The sequence below is a fragment of the Chelon labrosus genome (assembly GCF_963514085.1).
Source record: "Chelon labrosus genome assembly, chromosome: 12".
Classification (NCBI taxonomy): Eukaryota; Metazoa; Chordata; class Actinopteri; order Mugiliformes; family Mugilidae; genus Chelon; species Chelon labrosus.
The window spans coordinates 17,999,674-18,019,523 of NC_140345.1; the positions used below are offsets into that span (position 1 = coordinate 17,999,674).

Here is a 19,850-nt window from a genome sequence, read left to right on the forward strand (position 1 = left end):
GAATTTAATTTCCCTACTGCCTCACTATTTTCAGCTGTCTAAGGAAATACAAAATACCAAAGGTGAGTAGAGTTTGCACTTCCATTTCAAAGAAAAAATAACTGTCATACAAGTCTGCTTACAAACATTACTTCTGGGTCAGTGAGTTGAACAAACCAAGTGAACATTCAGTAAAAAGAATCCACTTAAATGGTCAGGAATGCTTAAGTGTGATGGGAGGGAAGCGCACAGAGGGGATTAAGGGGGGGAGTTTGTAGTTCTGCAGACATACACCATAAAACACTTTTTTCCCCTGTTTTCAGAAAGTGTCAAGAGGAGAGTCTGGAACTAAATGTACTCAGAAGAGGACAGCAAAAGCTCTGTTAAATTTTTTGTTTGCAGGAGTTGGCATTTAGTTCACGTCGGGGGCGATCTATCTATCTCAATTGATTTTTTTCCAGCATGAAGCTTCTACACATTCTTTGGCTGAGGCACAAAGTCACACCTCCCCATCACTGGACGGAAGAGGAATGACGGGTTAGCATTATTGTTTGGCGATGGTCCACCATTGGTGTACTTTTTCGAGCATTCATCAGCCAAATGCAGATACATCAGATAAACCCCAAGAGTGTCAGCTTCGGAAGGGAAATGCTGAAACTGATTTGAGGAAATGGGAAATCTGAGGTTAATAAAAGTCAAATGTTTTGGCACCTCGAAACCTTTAAGAGCTCCACAGGGGGCTAATTTGTGGGCAGTAAATTGGCTCAGGTCTGATCAAATACCCAATTAATGCCAAGACACTAAGGTAGAACACATATTCTGCTGACTTATCTTTTGTGTTATCTAGTTATGCAGATATTTTATCTTATTTGCCCAGATTTGGATATTTTTCAACATTTCTGCAATTAGATATAAAGGACTTGAATTTGGTTCATGTAGGCCCTGTTCCAACCTGGCATTAACATACGCTGGATCACATGCAGCTAGGTACGTGAGTTCATACCTGACATTAAAATATGTTTTCATATGGGTCTTGAGCTACTGCCGGAAATCTGATTTCAGTTTAGCACCGATATCTTGTCTAGATTTATTAATGGTTTAGTTAACAGCTTCAATGACACAATATTTTCAACAGATGTCTGTTTATTAGCTCTTGTTGCTAATAAACAGACATCTGTGCTTTTTATTCTCTTCTGTGTTGTGTGTTTTTTTCTGAATGAATGAGGCCAAACTCCACTCATGCAAGAGGACTTCTGCAGAGTACGGTGTCAGTGTTGCAAAGACGCATTGCGTGTTATCTTTAATAATGGAATGTGGTCGCTAGCTCCCCAGACCATCTCCAAATGTGATCTCAGCGAACCAGTTCTCAAATTCATCCTCAATACAGCTTGGTACCGTTGGACTTTGCACTGGCCAGTTGCGATCGGACAATTCAGGATGCATGTTAATACCAGCTCTAAAAGGGGCCATACATGGAAACATTTAAACCGTCTCTCCGGAAATGTCAGTTTAATTGTGTAATATCTGGACACTGCTGTAAATAGCTTTCAATGACATTACTAAAAAACAATCCTCATGACTAATGTTGACAGTGCGTTCTGTGAAATATTCAGAGCATTGCAGACTTTGTTTCCAGAAAAATAGACTGAATATTTTAAAAGTATTTTTAAAGCTGTGAACACCACAAACAGAATTCCATTAAACTCTACAGTATTGGGGTGATGGCAGCAATCTCAGACATAGATATCTCAAAGCAGGGCACATAAAACCCCAAACTATGTGCATGGTAAGATATCGCTGACCTGACGCGGCAGATGGTTTGATAAACCATCTGTACCATCTGAGGAGTTATCCTTGGAAACAGTTTTTAAAAGGGCAGGCACTTTCAAAAAAGTTGATTGGATGAACTACCTGTCGGTCACCGGGTAGCGCAGGAAAGGAAAAACAACAAGCCCCAGTTTGCTTTGACAGCTAGCGAATAATTAGTATAGGTAGTTTATAGTGAACAGATGGTAATTAACACTTGGTGATGGTGACAGCTAATACATCTGCATAGCAGACAGTCGTTGCTCACAGGATACTGACTGGATTACACCTCTGTAGATCAGAGCAAGAGCCCAGCAAGATTTATTTTGAAACTAAATAAAGAAAATTTAGTAATTCAAGTAAACCACACATCTAAACACAACTCTTTCCATAATTCAGAGAACGTTTGTGTAGAAAGCATGGACCATTATATTGAAAGAATACCCTTCAAACCTCTCCCCAATGCTGTATTATACTACTTCTATCACTGTTTTTATGGGAATTGAAAAAGATAGGCTTCCACTGGTCTCCGTGTCTGTGTGTGTATATGCATGACTATATTTGTGTGTTTCTGTGTACCTGAACAGTGGGGCAGGGGACCACTCCAGTGTCCATTCAGCTGACAGGTGAGTGATGAGTCTCCTATGAGCTGTCGGTCTCCGAGGCAGGAATAGCGCACTGTGGAGCCAAAGGTAAACTTCTCCCCACTCATCACACCGTGGGGAGGTGTACCTGGGTGGCCGCAGTCCACCTCTGCATGATGGAGAAAGGGGACAGGATGGATGGATAGATTATTGTCTCCACACACTTTATAAAATCCCCACTCACACTTCTACAGGTGCCACAAGGACACCGCATTATTTCCCAAACTTAATTTTCTCCTTTTCTTACCATCTTATTTTGGTTGTTTAAAGCACATATATTACTGCTATACAGCTATAAAGAATGAAGCTGCTAAACCTGTAATCAGTCCAATACAGTGCTGTAGATCTATATGCATTTGAGAGAAGCTTGTGCTGAAGGAGCAATGTGAACCAGATTAATGTGCCTTCATAATTTAAAACAGAAATCTGTTCCTTTCATCCTGTGCAGACGATCTGGTGTATAGTCCAGTACTTGGACAGTTACAGCTCTTCTATTCTTTAGTCTTAGTGCCTTAACATATTTAATTTGAAGTAATATAATGGGTCCTTAATTAAAGTGCCAAAGTGCCAGCTTTAAATTGATTAGGGTTACATGAAAATACAAAGAACTTTACAGGAAATAAAACCCCTTTAGAATACTGAGCCAAAAGACTAGAGGTTTGAAAGTAGTTGGACAGAATCACATGAAGTCAAACAAAATGATCAAAGTGTGAGGTCTTCAACCTACACCAATCAGCCACAACATTAAAACCACTGGCCCTTGGTCCTGTCATTGACATGGATATTTTTTATACACGTAGAACTCACCTAAATGTTGTTCCTGATCAGGCACCCCCACCCCATAGCAAGGACACTACCAGCGGCAGCAGCCTTACCCAGGAGGACAATGTAGCCTGCCACGTCACAAGAACTTCTCGGGAGCAGATCGAAATACATGATGAAAAGCTTAAGTTGCTGAACCAGACTCCCAATTCCTCAGATCCCAAACTGTATGTAGACTGCGCTCGAACAAGCCCAATCCACAGAGGCTCCCCACTATTAGCGTTCTAGTGTCAGAAACCACAGGACACCCTCAGAAAGCCTGCGTCTATTCCCTGTCAGATATAAGTAAGATATGTTTTGGAGGCACCTGCACGTTAATCGTTTTAATATTGTGGCTGATCGCTGTAGACACTGTAAGTGTTTACCACTCTGTGATCTCAAGTGAGGCTCCCCCGAACTTTCACTGCAGACACCTTTGGTGGTATCCCTGCCTCTTGCTTGACTTTCAGCAAGTTGAACGTGGTTCACTCAGACTGAGATAAGGTGAGTGACTCGAGCAGTTCATTAGTTCATATCCTGCAAAACTTTTCAGCTGCCCCGGATAATTTTTAAAGATCATAGTCCTGCTGAGAGATAGTCCACTGAGTTTTGATTTATTTGGCTGAATCTGAGCACACAGAACGCTCCTGTACACCTCTGCATTCATCCTGCTGCTCCCGGCAGCAGCGAGATCAATGATTCAATCAATAAATGCCAGTGTGCCAGTTCCATTGACAGCCATGCATTTACTTCCATCACTCTATCATTTTTGTAGGTTTATTTTTGTTTCATCAGTCCTCACAGCTTTGTTACACGGCTCCAGCGGTTTCTTTTAGTACGTTTTTGAAAGCTACGCCTTGACCTTTCGGATATTGAGTACGGCAAGAAGTTTGTATCTGAATCCTCAGAGGTTCTAATCATAAAGTCACTGTGCAAATGGCCAACATGCAGTCATCTTATTTTCCTGTGTCCACCTGCTTCTTTTAAATTTAATATATACATTAATATATGTTTTAACATACATTGATACATTTTTTCATTTTGTCTATTTACCAACTTTTTACTCTTTTATGCATGTTTAAAACAACACACAGGTGAACGTTAAGCATTTAATAAGTACACTTCAATAAGTATCCATTAATTTATTTCGACCTGCTGATATGTACCGCTGCACATATCCTAAAGAACAAAAAATAAATAAAAACCTTCCCATTTAAAAGCCATCTTAAGTGTCATACAGCAATCACACTTAGTATAATCTGAAAACTAACTCGGTACAACACCTTCTCAGCTATTTGATTCCTTTGACCTTTCTGTGTGTCATTTAATCAGCTTAGTCTCATAATGCAAAGTGAGGTTCTGTAATTTTGCAAAGCTAATTTCTTAACAAAGAGTCAGTGATGCCTGCAGCAGTGAATAAACATTTGAGACAGACGCTCCTGAGCATCTCTTTAATTACTATGGAGTTTGATAAAATAAATGCTGGGCGTCATCTCTCTACCATGAAATGAAGTGCTTTTCGAGTCTACGTGCACAATGTTGAGGTTTACTTTAGATAATTTAACCAGAAATAGGTTATTACTGTTGGCACACTCCAGCCAAAACAGAGTGCACGGTGAACGAGGTGTCTGAGAGCAGCATTATGACCTCAGATAACCCCTACAGCTCATAGATGATTGTTGTTGTAATTTAATTTAAATTGTGCTAAGCAAGGAGGAAGATTAGTTGTAGTCTGAACAACTGGTCCTACGACGGTTCTACCTCTTAATCAGTTTGGCAGCATCACCATAAACCACTGAGGCTATCCACATTGCACAGATGCTCACAGCATTCAGCAACTTGTACCATGAAAAGTCAAGGTTGGGGACACTCAAGTGGGAGTGAAACTTTTCTCTAACTCCTTTAGTCGGATCTCCAGTAAGATAATTCCTTGTTGCATAAAACACATTAATTAATTAAATAAAAATGGGGTAAGATCATTGCACTGAATGGAGGACAGAAGACAGAAGTACATGCTTAAATATAATGAACAATTGACATATTTTGCCCCCGTACCAATGCATTCTGGTAGAGGTTTGTCCCAATGGCCCACGGGCTGGCAGGTGAGCACCGATGAGCCGAACAGATAATATCCGGGATTACAATCATAGAAGACGACGCTGCCGAATGTGAAGTTGCCATGTTCGATCTTGCTCTCCCGGATAGAGTTTGCAGGGATACCTGGATCTGTGCAGTTAACCACTACAGGAAAAAAGAAAGAAACACAGAATATTGATATCAGTCCAATTATTTTTTTTTTATTGCTGTTAGGATATTTCAGCCAAGACAATTTCAGGAAAATTACTGTTGGAATTGCAAAGGCATACGATTACATGTTAAACTAAATATGTACATAAAAAAGGAATCTTGCCCTTTTCTCGTATTTCTCATGCCCTGAGTGGAGTCTTATTACTTCTCTTTATGGATTCAATTTATTATCTGTATTCACTTGATCAAAAGTGCCCTGTGACATTGTATTAATGGATATCTGAACTGTCCCTGGCAACTTTTCACAAATATCAATTTATTCTGTTTTTTTCAAAGTCAATGCAAATGGATTATTGATGCACAGCACAGGACAGTAACGTTGAGCCAAATTGAATATTCACTTCTTGGCAATATTTCCAAACGTATCTAATGAAAATGTATGAAATGTATTGCTACCGCATTAAGATGCGTATAGTGCACATCTTGCCAGTGCACAGCAGGAGATGAAATATAGAATACATTAATTCTTAATTAAACTATAATTCTACACATATTGTATTGTTACTGCAATGTAAAGGTCTTGTCATAATTTTTAAATGAATTATGTGTGATGGATCTATTTATTACCTTTGCATATATTATATCTACAGTGTTGATTAATGCTGTATGTATCAATTTATACTGATAAGTTAAATTCTGTCGAGAATTATGTTCCTTGAACAATACACCGAGTCAAAAGACAACATAAATATAGCTGTGGCAATCTGTCTAATTTACTCCACCCCATCTCATCGCTGGGGATGTTTCCTGAAAGCTGTGCAGTCTCTCTCTTTGGTTGGAGCCGAAGTCGCATAAATGCTATCTGTCAGCATGTTGGCTTGTGAGTTAATAATAGAACTGATGACATGCTCTAATCAGTGGCGTTTTCTGTTCATTCTACAAACACGAAGACAAGTGAGCACAGGCTATATAAAGCCTTGCCGATAATAATAATAATACATATTGCTTCTTCCTGAAAACCAAAGGCACATTTATTAAACATAAACTCCTGAGCGTCCATTTTAGGAGCCTCTCCAAACCCACAATGCTGACAACGTGGTTCAGTCGGCTGAAAGTAGATGAGAGCGAAATTCAAAGTTCAAAGAGACATCAAACTGAAATCAATAATGCAAATGTGTGACAAAAGACGGCTTAATGTGATAAAAGTGTGGTGGGAGCAAACAGCCGTATTTCGACAAAGGGATTCATGACAGTTTAATATGACCTCACTCTTTCACCAGGTCTGTCCCTGCGGTGCTTTTCAAAGTAAAAAAGAAAAACAGTGTCTCTTCACATCTATGGCAACTGCCAAAAAAACTCATGCCAAGAGGAGAGATATTTTTAAATGGGCAAAGTCTGGCGAATAAAGCTTTGGCTGACAAGATCTAGACGAAGCAGACCAATTAAATGCTTGATGGATACAATTTAAATTAATTTCTTTAATTCAATGTTTATACAGATGACAGATTATCTTTAACAGTTTTTTTTTTAAACCAATTAACATTGTAAAGAAGGCACCTACATTTACAAATATCTGTATCTCTACATGAAATATATATATATATATTTTTCTAAGTATCATTAAAAAATGAGCTTCCATCATACTGCGCAGTAGTAACGCTATTTTAAATACTTGACTTACTGGTTATTTTGAAGACACAGCTAATGAGCCTAACCTGGGGGAAAATATAACTTGTCGTAACTAGAAAAAAAAAAACCTTGCCTTCAAAGTAATCTCTACCTCTACCTGTAGCAAGCCCCTCGGCAAAAACTGACAGTACACTTGTAGAAACAATGCCTCATTTACTTTCTCTTTCCCATACATCCTGCTGTAAGCTCATTACTGCTTTCCCTTCCCTTCTTCTTTCTCAGTTTGCCTTCTTCTGCTCTGGGGCCGAAGCTCCAGATGCTGTTGCCTAATGCTCTAACCAGAGAAGGAAAGCAGGTAGGGACTTTTCTCATTAAAATCAACGGACATGTGAGCACCACCTTTGTCCGTTCTGCTTGTTTGCATGAGCATCTGCAAGCTGGCAGACACTGGCAGCTGACTCCTGAACGATCATCTGCCGGCTGTTGAATTGTTGTGGTCATTCTGGCTTCAGGTTCTTCATAATCACCAAGCACCTGCAAAGGCTCTCTCATTTTGTTCCAACACTTTGGACAGAAGCAGTACTAAAAAAAGTGGCTTCAGTTATTTGCATCCCTCCTCAGAAATGCAAATAGTTAACGAAATGCAAATAATATGATGCATCTGATTCTTAATTCCTGTTATGACTCCTGCTTTTGATTCCTGTTTGTTTTGCCTGTCTGTGAGTTTATGTGTTTTGTCTAAACATGACAGAGACCACCGAGTTCAACTGTCAGGGTACATCTGCCTCCTTCCGATACTCTAAAGTTACTCAAGCTGACAGTAATTTCTACATTCTGTAGCTGAACCCTACCTCTGCATGTCGGTGGCTGCTGGCTCCACTGACGGCTGGCCTGGCACTGGGACGTGGAAGGTCCTTCCAGGGTGTAGCCTTTGTTGCATGAGAAGCGCACCATGTCATTGTAGTTGAAGCCATCGCCTGTGGTGCGGCCGTAGATAGGGCTACCAGGGTGGCCACATGTGACAGCTGAAGTTCGCACGTATCACCCAGGTACGTGATGAAAATACAGAGGTGGAGAGGAGGGCAGACGACGAATAGAAGCAAAGAAGGGATCCAAGGAAAGGGTAAAGGAGAAGGAGTGAGAAACATAGAGTGTGTGGAAAGACAGAGAGAATACAGGAGAAAGACGAAATTCAATAGCAATGATCGGGGTTCACATACAGTGACACCTATCATAGAAAGTCATTATCATATAATTGACCTCAGAAGACAATGGGGGAATTAGGAGTCAGGACATGATCTCGATTGGGAAAGGGTAAACAGCATATTTCAGTGCATCAATAAGTGGACAGGAGACTGAGAATTACATCGCGAGGGTAGATATCGACAATCAGCTGATGTCAGCGTTCAGTGTTTTTCAAACATAAGGAGCAGTGTGTATTTGTTTGTACTTTGTTTTTCGTTTTTCATCTTGATATTGACAGGTTCTTTCATTTTATTTTATTTTTTTTTGTGAAATCAAGAGGTTCAGGCATACATCCTGTCTTGATTTTGAACTAGGTCAAAAATATACTAGTTGAAAATGCACAAACACCCCTGATTCTACTTGCAGCCAATCAGCATGGACGAGACGGTGTTAAAGAACTTACAAATACAAACTGGTAGATGTCCCGACCAGTTGTGATCCTGCTGACAGATCCGCACTGAGGAGCCAATGAGTCTGAATCCAGGGTTGCACTGGTAAACCACGGTGTCTCTGTAACCAAAGTTTTCTCCGATCACCTGCCCGTTCACAATCTGCTCTGGAATGCCACAGTGACCGGCTGTAGGATGAGGGAAAAACAACATATGGACAAACTGGTTGGTTTCACTTATCTGAATGATCAGATTAGATAAAGACAAAACAAAACAGAAAAAGCCTTCCGTGTGCATTTTGAACTTTAGTTTAGTTTACTTGTGTCGCAGCCAAGAGTAGGATTCAACATTCACGTTGCGGGAAACACCGGAAAAATTGATAAATAACCCTATAACCCTTGTAGTCTACTGTAGTATGCCACATATGATACTCTGCCAGTAATGAGGTCCAGTTTTTTAGTAATGGATTCTACAAATCATAATAAATATTTTCAGTCAATCATTCATGTGATGCTTTAGTTCCACGTTCTGTAATTTCAGAAAAGCGTCTCGCACTGAACTAATGGATGATAGTTGCAGGGTGGGAACGCAATTTCGATTGTGCTATCACCTTTGAATAACTTAGCATTTTGACAACAGCATTATAACGCAAAATGAGAAAAAGGATGTTTTAAAAGGCCTTGGAATTATAACAAAATCAGTTAGCGTAGTCATAAAACATATTGGATTTGGAAAATAATTTTTTCAGCTCATTATCTTCAGCTTCACTTGCGGTGATAACTTTGCCTTTCTCATCTACAGCAGACAGAAAGACTCATGTGAAACTCTTCAAAAACTGTGCAATACGCTCATGCACATAATCGTATTACTTTCAGCTACAATAAATCCCTTTCAAAGAGGAGGAATCTAGCCGAGATTTCCACTGCCACTTAAAACCTGGGAAATTGCCACTGACTGTGAGTCTGATTTCCCTAATTCACTCCTGAACCCAGAACTCAGCTGAGCGTTTTATTATCACACTCCAGTTGAGAGCACCCAGATTCTGTGTGGATAGTGCTGAAGTAGGTGTCTGTACCGAGAGGTCACTGGCTTTGTTAACCCTGTCAATCATATCACAAAACAAGTGAAAGGTGTCCTTCTTTTAATGAACTGAACCAATCTGGAGCCGAGCTTGGAGTGCTGGCACCACGCACTTGATAAATGGACTAATGCACTTGCCAGGGAAACATTCACAATCCGCTGCTGCGTGGGTTTGAATGCGGCTCAAGTAATTACGTATGTCTCATTTTCTTCCACAGTACAGAGCTGTGATGAGCTGTGCTACGCTACGCCGTAGCATATTTTCTTGTTTATTTATTCTTGCAACAGATAAAATTGTGGTGGTAGAGACTGGCAAGTGTCTCGTAGTTTCAGGGAAGCTGGAGCTCGACAGCTGCTCTCTCACACTGAACGTTTTCTAAACACCAAACATCACAGACTTAAAACCTTTACTGTATTGAACTCTACTTCAAGCCAATAAAGGTTGTGGCCAAAAGTGCATTTCTCACATTTGAAAAAACAAATGTTATCCTAGGATTTTTACCCGGTCTGAAACAGTCTGCAGTGGTCCAGTGGCATCACTGCATACCAGTACTATGTCAGCAAAAGCCCATAAAAAAAGTTGTACATCTACTAAATTATTTATAGTCAGTGGACATAGAGACTTGGCGATTATAGCCATCCTCTGCTTCCTCGTCTGGTATTATTCTGGGAATGTTGGTGCGACAAAAAAAGTTCATACTCTAATCAGATTGGAAGTAATCTTTGACCCAACTCAAAGCTGTCCTTTGAAACAGCTGAATTTTTATTCTGGGACTCCACTAGTGTAAATTTCCATGATTCACATTTATTTTAGCTCTGGACAGATTCAGTGTTTCATTCAAAAGCCATAATGAAACATGATTGTCAAGACCTTCTATCAAATATCAAAGGTATTATGCCAAGTAAAATGTAAAATGCTGTTGTTCTGTTGTGACCAAATAACTGTCGCCATGCACCATGGTGGCTGTGGCTCAGTAGGTAGAGCGGGTTGTCCATGAACCAGAGGGTTAGCGGTTCGATCCATGGAATGTGCTACATGCCGAAGTGTCCTTGAGCAAGACACTGAACCCCCAGTTGCTCCCAGTGCGTGGCACTGATGTGTGAATGTGTGTGTGCTTGTTTGAGTGAATGATGTGTTTGTGACTGTAAAGTGCTTTGAGTACCAATAGGTAGAAAAGCGCTGTATAAAAGCAAGGCCATTTACCACCCGGTTATTCATAAGCTGGAGAACATTAAATGAGTATCAGGTCAGGGAGAACGTGTACATACATTTGTCAGGAAGACCTTAGACTTTGTGCCTAGAGCAGATAACCATATATGAAATCTGTGACGAGCTGACATCACCTCATAGAGGAAGAACCGCTGGAAACCGACTGTTCAGAGATCTGAAGCCTGAACTTCTGGCTCACAGGGATTATTTTTCACTTCACTACATAAAACGTTTGCCTTGTTTAAGATGATATTGTAACAGTAAGGAAAAATAAGGAAAACCTTGTAAAGAGAACATCTAGATCCTGCTTACCCAGGCACTGCGTCTCCATCCCACTCCAAAGTCCAGACAGGAGACACTCTCGAACGGTAGATCCAGTTAAAACATACCCAAGGTTACAACTGAAAATGGCTGATGCTCCGAAGGTAGTTTGAGTCCCAATTTTTTTCCCATTAGGAGGAGTGGGAAGATCGCCACAGGAAATGACTGAAATAAGATGAAGAGGATAGTAAGAGGCAGGAGATAGAGGACGAACCACTAGAGTAAGAGGGACCAAAAGAGAAAGAAAGAGTGAATGGAAGTTGGCTTACACCTTCAGAGTCAATGGGAGTGCAGTCATTTACAGCGTTCTTACTGACCTTAATGCGATAAAAGGCGACCCGTACCATTACATGGGGAGCATAATGATGGTGTTTGCCTTTGTCCCAACATCTTTCATCATGCTGGCTGACATTTCCTTTTACCATTACATGGGGTATTCAGCTCTTTTGCTTCTCAAAAAAAGCAGCTCCAATGGTAGCAGACAGAAGCTTTTATATTCAAACCCCACAATAAACAATGTCTCACCTAGGCTGAGACAAGTAAGTCAAGAATACAAAAGTGAAGCGTCGAGCTTCTGATTAAGTGGAATGTGAAGAAGCTATTCAGCCTTCAAGTCGAGTCCGTACTTGAAGTTTCAATCTGGCTGATAACAATTTTAAAATGCTTTCTTTTCTATCTATTGACTGGAACTAATGAATACGCATACATAGTGAGATACTACAATGGAACTATATACTACATATGGATTCTTGTGATAATGCCACAATAAACCAGAGATAATAGAGTTCATTTCAGGTAAGATCGGAAAAGAAGTCACTCACTTCTACACCGAGGACGCTCGTTTCGCCAGCTCCACACTCCATTGGCCAGGCATTGGATGTGGGCAGGACCAACACGATAGTATCCAGGGTTGCAGGTGAAGATTATTTTAGTTCCATACTCATAGTGGGAACCGTTGACTATCCTCCATTTCCCATGGTCCAGAGAGAAGGAGCTAAGGCTGGGACACGTCATCACTATGAGAAAAAAAAACAAAAACAAATAGATTCAACAACTCAACGCAGAGTGGACATTATTAGTTTTTGATCATTCAAACAGATTCAGCATTTCAATTCCTCCTCTTATCTTGTGTACACACACACTCAGCAAAGTCAAATCCTGCAAACAAATGCAGCAATCACATAAAGAAACCACAAATAGTGAAGAAGGAAATTTTAAGCTGTAGAATAACATAATCTTGTGTTTCAATTATATTAACACAAAAAGTTATTTATGAATCGTCTCTCTCTAAACTAAATGAGTTCCAAAACAAACTCTGTTTCCCTTTTTACTGCGAGACACATACAGCAGGGAATAAACAATGGTCTCAACAGAAAACAATGTTGTCAATCACTCCTTACACTGACTTTCAAACTTGGAGGAGTTGCACTGGCATGTAAAACTCCCTAGTGTCAGCTACACATTTTTTTCTTCACTATTTTCTCCGCATCATCCATCTGTCTTATCAGTAACCAACAAGTTGGTGTTTTTGTAATAAAATTGCAAATCACGGTTCTGTGGGATGACAGTCCATTTTTTTGTGGCACCTTGCATTAGAGTATAGTTTTGTTAAAATGGTTTGATATTCTACAAGCACTCTAAAGGATTCTTCAAACTATTCCCCGACTGTCTTTTCTATCACTATTTTTCAAGCTTTCAATCCTTCTATGGTTTCCCCGAGTCTCCAGCCTTCTCAGAGTGGTTATCGAAATGAAAAGCCTTCATAAACCTTAAAAGATTCTATAATGTTTTTATGAAAAGACTTTTATCCTTTCGTGTCTCAAATTCTCATGGCTGAATCATGCCACGAGTTCTTGTGGTAACCTCATCTTTCGAAAATCCTCGTCTGCATCCCCTCACATCCTCCCTTCAGCATTCTCTGCTCACCAATGCATCGGGGTATCTTGTTGTGATTGCTCCAGGTGCCGTCTGGCTGGCAGACTGTTGTCGTCAGCTCTTTGGAGGAGAGCCGATAGCCGCTGTTGCAGAAGTAGGTCACCCGTGTGCCGACGGAGTAATCAGCAGCGAGCACACCTCCGTTCACTGGCGCACTGGGCACACCGCATGACACAGCTGCAGGCAGTAAGAAGACCATTGACGACACACACGTTTATACAAGAAGGATGCTAGAGATGCCTGGTAAACACAAACTTGGTGGGCAGCCACACATTCTATTTAAAGTCACATTTTTGCAAGGAAGTGATAAATACACATGTGAATGTACTCCCTCCAGCACTGAGCGCAACCCCATACTGCAAAACTAGTCACATGGAGTTTTTCAATTTATGCATTTAGCTATTTCTTATTTTCCTTTCAAATGGTTACAATCTTTGTAAACAAAAACACAAAAGGAAGTAATCCCCCAACAATGGCACTGCAGACTTCAGGAACAAACAATGCAGAGGGCTACATTTGCTAGAATGTAAAACAGTACGCCTACTGCCACAGCAAACATTTTGGCATTTATAATAATGATGCTGAAATGCTTCTGTCACGTAAACACTTGGCTCGGAATTCACAAACTGGTGTTAAAGTTTCACTAGGCAGAGGAAACAAAGGAAATATATAGCCACCTCAAAGTAGAAGTTGCCTAGCACACGGCAAGGAGGTTATCAAAAAGTCCTCCATAAATCTTTTAAGGTGTTCTTACAAGAATGTTTTCAAGAACAGTAGGTTGGGCCCTGGGTGTCCCGGATGACCCGAAGTGGGATGTCTAAGTGTGAGGGCATTAAGATCCAGTTACTCTCAGTCTATATTTGAAGGTTGTCCCTATATGACAGCATTCTTTTAGTAGTGTGAACACATGGATCATGTTCAATGTCATTTTGTGCTTCATTCTTATATTTTTCTTTGGTGGTACTGCTATTTAAAAAATGATGGCTTGTACTGTGTGCCCCAAAAGATGTGTTTATTTGCATAAGTGCTAAACTGAAATCCAATCACAAGTGCTCACTCCAGGCGCTCGCTTAAGATCGGATCAACCGAACGCTAGTTAATGCAAGCTGTGAACAGGTGGCATTATTTTCATTGTTGGTGACTAATCTGAACATTTTGTATAAACTAATTAAAGCAACTAATGCAACCAGTAAAGTTTCAATGTTAGTTGCAACACCAGCATGCAAACGAAAGACTCATTCACACACTAGAAAAGCTCCCTCGCAGCACTGTGTCCCTGCAAATACAAAGTAAATCTGGGTTACTGTGGTCTAAGACCGAACGAAAAGCTCGAGCTAGAAGGGTTTAAGGCATTTATTACCAGTGCCAGAATAGAGCAAAGAAACCGACATCTGCAGGGCCCCACTGAAAGGAAACGGTTTTGCAAACACACTTAAAACGCACACTGTGAAACATCAAAGGTAGGCAAACATGGCACGCAGCCATTGCATTGGACTTCAGCACCCCGTGAATCAGTCACCATTCAATTGTAAGTAGTGCTCAGTGACAATTTAACAGATATGAATCAATCATCAGATACTAGTTTTATGTTCAGAGAGATAATTATCCAAAGCTAAATGCTGCTGCATATAAATTAACGTCTGTTACATTCAACCTCTTGCTGAACAAGTTGACTCAATATTGATAAAGCCCGTCAGCATCAGATGAATCACTCTTTATTTCACAGTATACAAACATTTAAATTCCAGAGCTGGTGCACTAGTGGCTTTGCATTGTTTCTCAACCTGCAATGACTGCCAGAACCTACATCAACTAAGAGACTCAAGAGTTACAAATGTGACTAATTTGTGAATTATCAGTCACTGGCAGTCAGGAACAATAAAACAGAATCAAGGAAGTATCCAAGACGTTGTGATGCTGCTGATAAAAAAGAAATTCTGTTCAGAGGAAGGACTTTCGTCTAAAAAAGAAGGAAATCGAAGAAGAGGACAAACACAGATTAGCATTGTTGTGGCTTTTCCTCACTGGACAATGCTTGAAGGAGGAGGAGGACTGGGGGATTGCATACATACCTCTAATTCCAATGGAAATATTACCATTGCCATCTTCTATCTACAAGTCATTGTTCTTTCTTTGAGATGGTTGATCAACAGTGAGAGCTTAATATACTGCGGCATACCATTCACAGGAATGAATGAGAGATGGAACATATTGTAATGTAATCTTTGGCATCAAACAGATAACAGATGGACAGCATCTGTATGAATATATCCGTTGATCTGCAGCCAAGGTTCAGTTTATGTGCTTTGGAAAAGCTGTGTGCAATTAGCAACTGATGGAATCGATCACAGGTGGGAAGTGTTTTTTAAATCATTTAGAGCACATGACATACATATTTTGATTTCACTGCATCATGATAAAATCCAATTGAGTACACCATCTGTTGATGTTTGCTGTGTGCCTGTGCCAGTGCATGCAATCATGTGCACGTAAATGCACACATTTCACATGTGCGCATCAAAGAACCCAATTAGTTGAGTGAGGCCCAACAGCAGCAGACACTGCATGCTAATGGCAAGTTAGCCAAAGTAATTTGAAGAAGTGGAAATTGACAGAAGAAGGGAGGATTGATTTCTGTTTCCTTTCCACCTGACAGGGTGCTGGCTCTCAACCAGACTGGATTTAGTTCAACTCTTAGCAACAACAACAACAAGAATAGGGCTTGGTCTGAGACACTTGGATGCCTTGAGCGGGTGCCTGTCTGCCTGCTGAAACCAGGAGTGCAGAAGCAGTGACCAGAAGAACAGGGAAAGAGGCAGGTCTGACGTTGTAAATAAAAGACTCCCAGGGCCAGTGAGCTCACCTTGACATGCAGGAACTGGCGCGTCCCAGGCGTAGTAGCCATAGGTGGTCTTCTTGCACACAGCTGAGCCCTTTCCGATCAGCTTGTACCCCCTGTCGCAAGCCCAGCGTACCATGCTGTTCAGATGACCCCCGGTCTGGCTCACTACAAAGCCGTGTTGTGGGGAGTCTGGTGTACTGCAGTACATTGCTGCGACAGCCGTAGGAAAAGAGGAACAGAGAGTATAGAGTAGAGGACAAAAAACAAAAAACAAAAAAAGGCGAAACAGGAGAAAAGGTGAAAACGAAGTCAAGGAAAAAGAAACGAAAAGCAGATAGTAAGAGAGAAAGATGGATAAAGCAGAGAAAAGAATGAGAGGCATTAACAAAGAACCTCTAGAGAAAGACTAAGGTGATAATTTTTTGTTACAGGAAGGCTCCGTTTTAAATGCATTTCTTTTATTTCAGTAGACATTTCCAACACAAGCAATAATGAGAGAATACGCCGGAGGATTGTCGCATCAGTTTATCACTCAAGCACAGAGCAAGTCCTCAAATTCACATTATTACTATTCCATTCTAGCTTATGGGCATGCACATATTCAGTTTGCTGTAACACATGCAATACTTGGGCATCCTACAGTGGTGTGTTTCATAGTGTTCCTTTCCTTACAGCCAGTTGAACATAAAAAAAGGTAAATCCGGTTCCCAGAATATGACCACTGACCAATGGGACAGAAAATCCAGGGGACGACTACGTGCTTCACAAAATCTGTCTTTAAAACTGCATGAGTGGGAGATGGCTGGGATTTAAGACAAAAAGACCCAGACTGGCGTTTAAGTCAGTTCCCGTTTAAGTCAATCTAGTCAAAGAACAGTTTTCTTTACAAAATTCATCACACCGACTTGCTTCCACAGGAACTCTCGTGTATTAAATATAATGCAGAGACAACATGAAAAATAAATGTCTTTTGTGCCGTCTGCATTACTACTGATGCATTTCAAATGGAAGCAGATCCCTCAGCTGCTGTTGGTTAGCACCATTTGCTTTATTAAAATCCCAATTAACAATTTAAACCCTCTGAAATTAAGAAGAGCAAAACAGCATGCAATCTTTGTTCCAGCCTTGTGGCTTTTGCGTGTGAAAACATCTCTTATAGTGAGCCACGATCTGTGGAAAATTAGATGTTTGTCAGATGACTGATATTAAAAACTCAATAAATAGCCTGAAACAATCACAGCACACAGATAAAAATCATGGGGTCGCATTGTATCCACATTGATAGTAATTGCAGCTGTGAAAAATCTATTTATATTCCCTCTGTGTAGGCTTGTTCAGCTGAAGCGACTCCACATAGTGCCCTAAAATACAACTGTCCAAATTGTAGACCCATGACTTTTATCACTTGTCTGCAGTTTTGAGACAAAATACATTGGAACAGCATTCAAAAAAGGAGAATATGATTATAAGCTGGATACATACTTTGATACTCACCCACATATCTGATGTGGAAGCCGCGGCGGTTGGTGCCATGGTCAGAGGACCAGCGCAGCAGGAGCTGGTGGCCTGTGGTGGTCAGGCTAAAGGGTGTTTCAATGTCACCACTGAGTGATGAAAGGCTCTGACTGTAGATGTTGGGACCTGGACACAAAGATTACACACAGAGTTTCACAGAAGATGGTCCACATCAAGCATTACATGCTAACAAACATTTTTTTTCCACAAAATTCAAAATCCCGGCATTACCCACCATCAAATATTTCCAAGATGTCAAATTCTTTTTCTGTCTGGAAGAGTTCAAAGTGTAGAGTGATGTTGTAACCCTTCTCCACATTGATCAGCCAGGAGCACATCTGGAGGTTGGGGTAGTTATCAGGGTAGCCTGGACTTAAGATTACCCCTGTTGAGTCGAAACGCACCTCATGGGCTGGACATTGGACTGGGAGGATAGAAACAGAAAAGAGTTAAAGGAGGACTAAGTGACAGAGGAGGAATGAAAGAGAGAAGAAGATACAAGGACAGAGGAGGAGGAAGGTATGAGGGGGGAATGAAAGACAGAATTAGAGAAAAGTCAAGGTGGTGTGAATGAGGGGAAGCAGAATCACATTAAAAAATAACTAGTCCTGAAACAATTACAGTCCAGACAGACTGATATTGCACCTAAGGGTTGAGCTGGTGAATCTGCTGTTATCACCAGGCTCCCATTATATCAATCTATCAAATAATAATAGTCACTCTGTGAGACAACAGACTTTGTATGGAAAAATGTTGTGTGTGAGTATGTGAGTTCATGTGTATCATCTCGGAACATTTCCCTCATTTCTTGTTGGCTGACATGTCTGAAATAATGAGAGTCCTGTTTCTTTCCTTTTCCTTTTCTGTAAGAAACAGAAGTTTCTCTTCTGGTCCACTAGTGAAGAAACATGATGCATATTAAAGGTTAAACCTCTCAGATAAAAAGGTCACTGAGAAGAATCGGGACACATATCAAAAAAAGAAATGGCAGAAGTAAAGAATTGTAACGCAGAGTGGTATGAATATTCCCACTGACGAGTCACTGCAAACGTTTCAACGTGCTGAAGTGTAACAGCCTTTAGCTCAAAGATTACAGGCAGACATGATCTCCACCAAAAACACTGAGCCAGTGATTTTCTAAAAAAACCCTAAGCTCTCTGTGGGCTCTGAAGTAAAAAGATCTCATTAAATAATCTTAGACAACAATGAAATTAAATATGTAAATAACTGAACAAATGCACAACAAGATTTGTACATGGCAGAATCCATATTTATAGAAACACTGTATGGTATTCACGAGGGAGGCAACAAATCTCAACTCGAGGTGTTGGGAAAATAAATTAACATAGTATTTTATTGGGAAACAGCAATATTTCTTCACCACCATTCTTTGACGGTTTGTGAGAAACATAATCAATATTTTCCTGTGCGCAGTTGAATGAAAAACTTTCCGATCAGCTTCTTTTGTATATTGCTTTCCTCAATGCACAAAAAATACATTTGTATTTACTTACAAGCACTGCAGTTCCTTGATGTGTGCTGTGTAACGGATATATACTATGGAAAACAAAAGAAGGGCTGCTATCTAGTGTAAATCTATAAATGAGTCAGTCCTAATGCAATGTGTGGAATATATTTGCTTTTTAAACATTTATTTTAAACAAGCCAAAGAGGCTGACCTGTGAACATTGAATATTGACATCAACTAAGGGCACACTGCAGAGTAGTGGGTGGTAATGAGTCAGGTCAGCAGTCAATAGATCATTGTAGTCAGTTTCCAGTTTTGTTTAAAACATCTAAATATTTTAAAACATCTGAATGATTTAAACCATCATATTTAAATCCGTCTAAAATCTATGCAGGAAGATAATCTGATTTTTGCACTGGAAATGAGAAAATATTGCCATTCCGCTGGTAATATTTGAGGTCAATGTGGTCTTGTGCAGGGTTGCATCCCTAGCTCTGTTGTCAACAGGTACATCTGCTTCTACCTTACACCTGCAAGGTAAAAAAACTACCAATAACTTCTACAAGATTTTTCCTATGCAATATTGCACTTGTGGTTATCAACCTATACGGACACTCTTACTCTTTAGCAATTCCCCTCACTGCACGGCTCTGTACTCGTGAAACTGACACGCTTGACAGGAACTAATGCTCTGCAAATTGAGCCATAGAGCTTGTAAAAGTTTGTTACTGAAATAATT

At 40.3% G+C, this 19,850-nt stretch overlaps 1 protein-coding gene across 1 annotated transcript in view; it reads right to left on the reverse strand.

Moving 5' to 3' along the window:
- Positions 1-19,850, reverse strand: part of LOC311497296 (CUB and sushi domain-containing protein 3-like) — a 219,112-nt gene that overhangs the window by 42,185 nt on the left and 157,077 nt on the right. Inside the window, exons 47-56 of the mRNA XM_084557548.1 lie at positions 17,879-18,067; positions 17,611-17,769; positions 16,150-16,338; positions 13,278-13,463; positions 12,173-12,367; positions 11,343-11,516; positions 8,755-8,928; positions 7,958-8,131; positions 5,286-5,471; positions 2,365-2,538 (exon numbers count right to left, since the gene is read on the reverse strand). Coding sequence (XP_084413674.1) covers positions 2,365-2,538; positions 5,286-5,471; positions 7,958-8,131; positions 8,755-8,928; positions 11,343-11,516; positions 12,173-12,367; positions 13,278-13,463; positions 16,150-16,338; positions 17,611-17,769; positions 17,879-18,067 — 1,800 coding nt within the window. The remainder of the gene's footprint in view (positions 1-2,364; positions 2,539-5,285; positions 5,472-7,957; positions 8,132-8,754; positions 8,929-11,342; positions 11,517-12,172; positions 12,368-13,277; positions 13,464-16,149; positions 16,339-17,610; positions 17,770-17,878; positions 18,068-19,850) is intronic.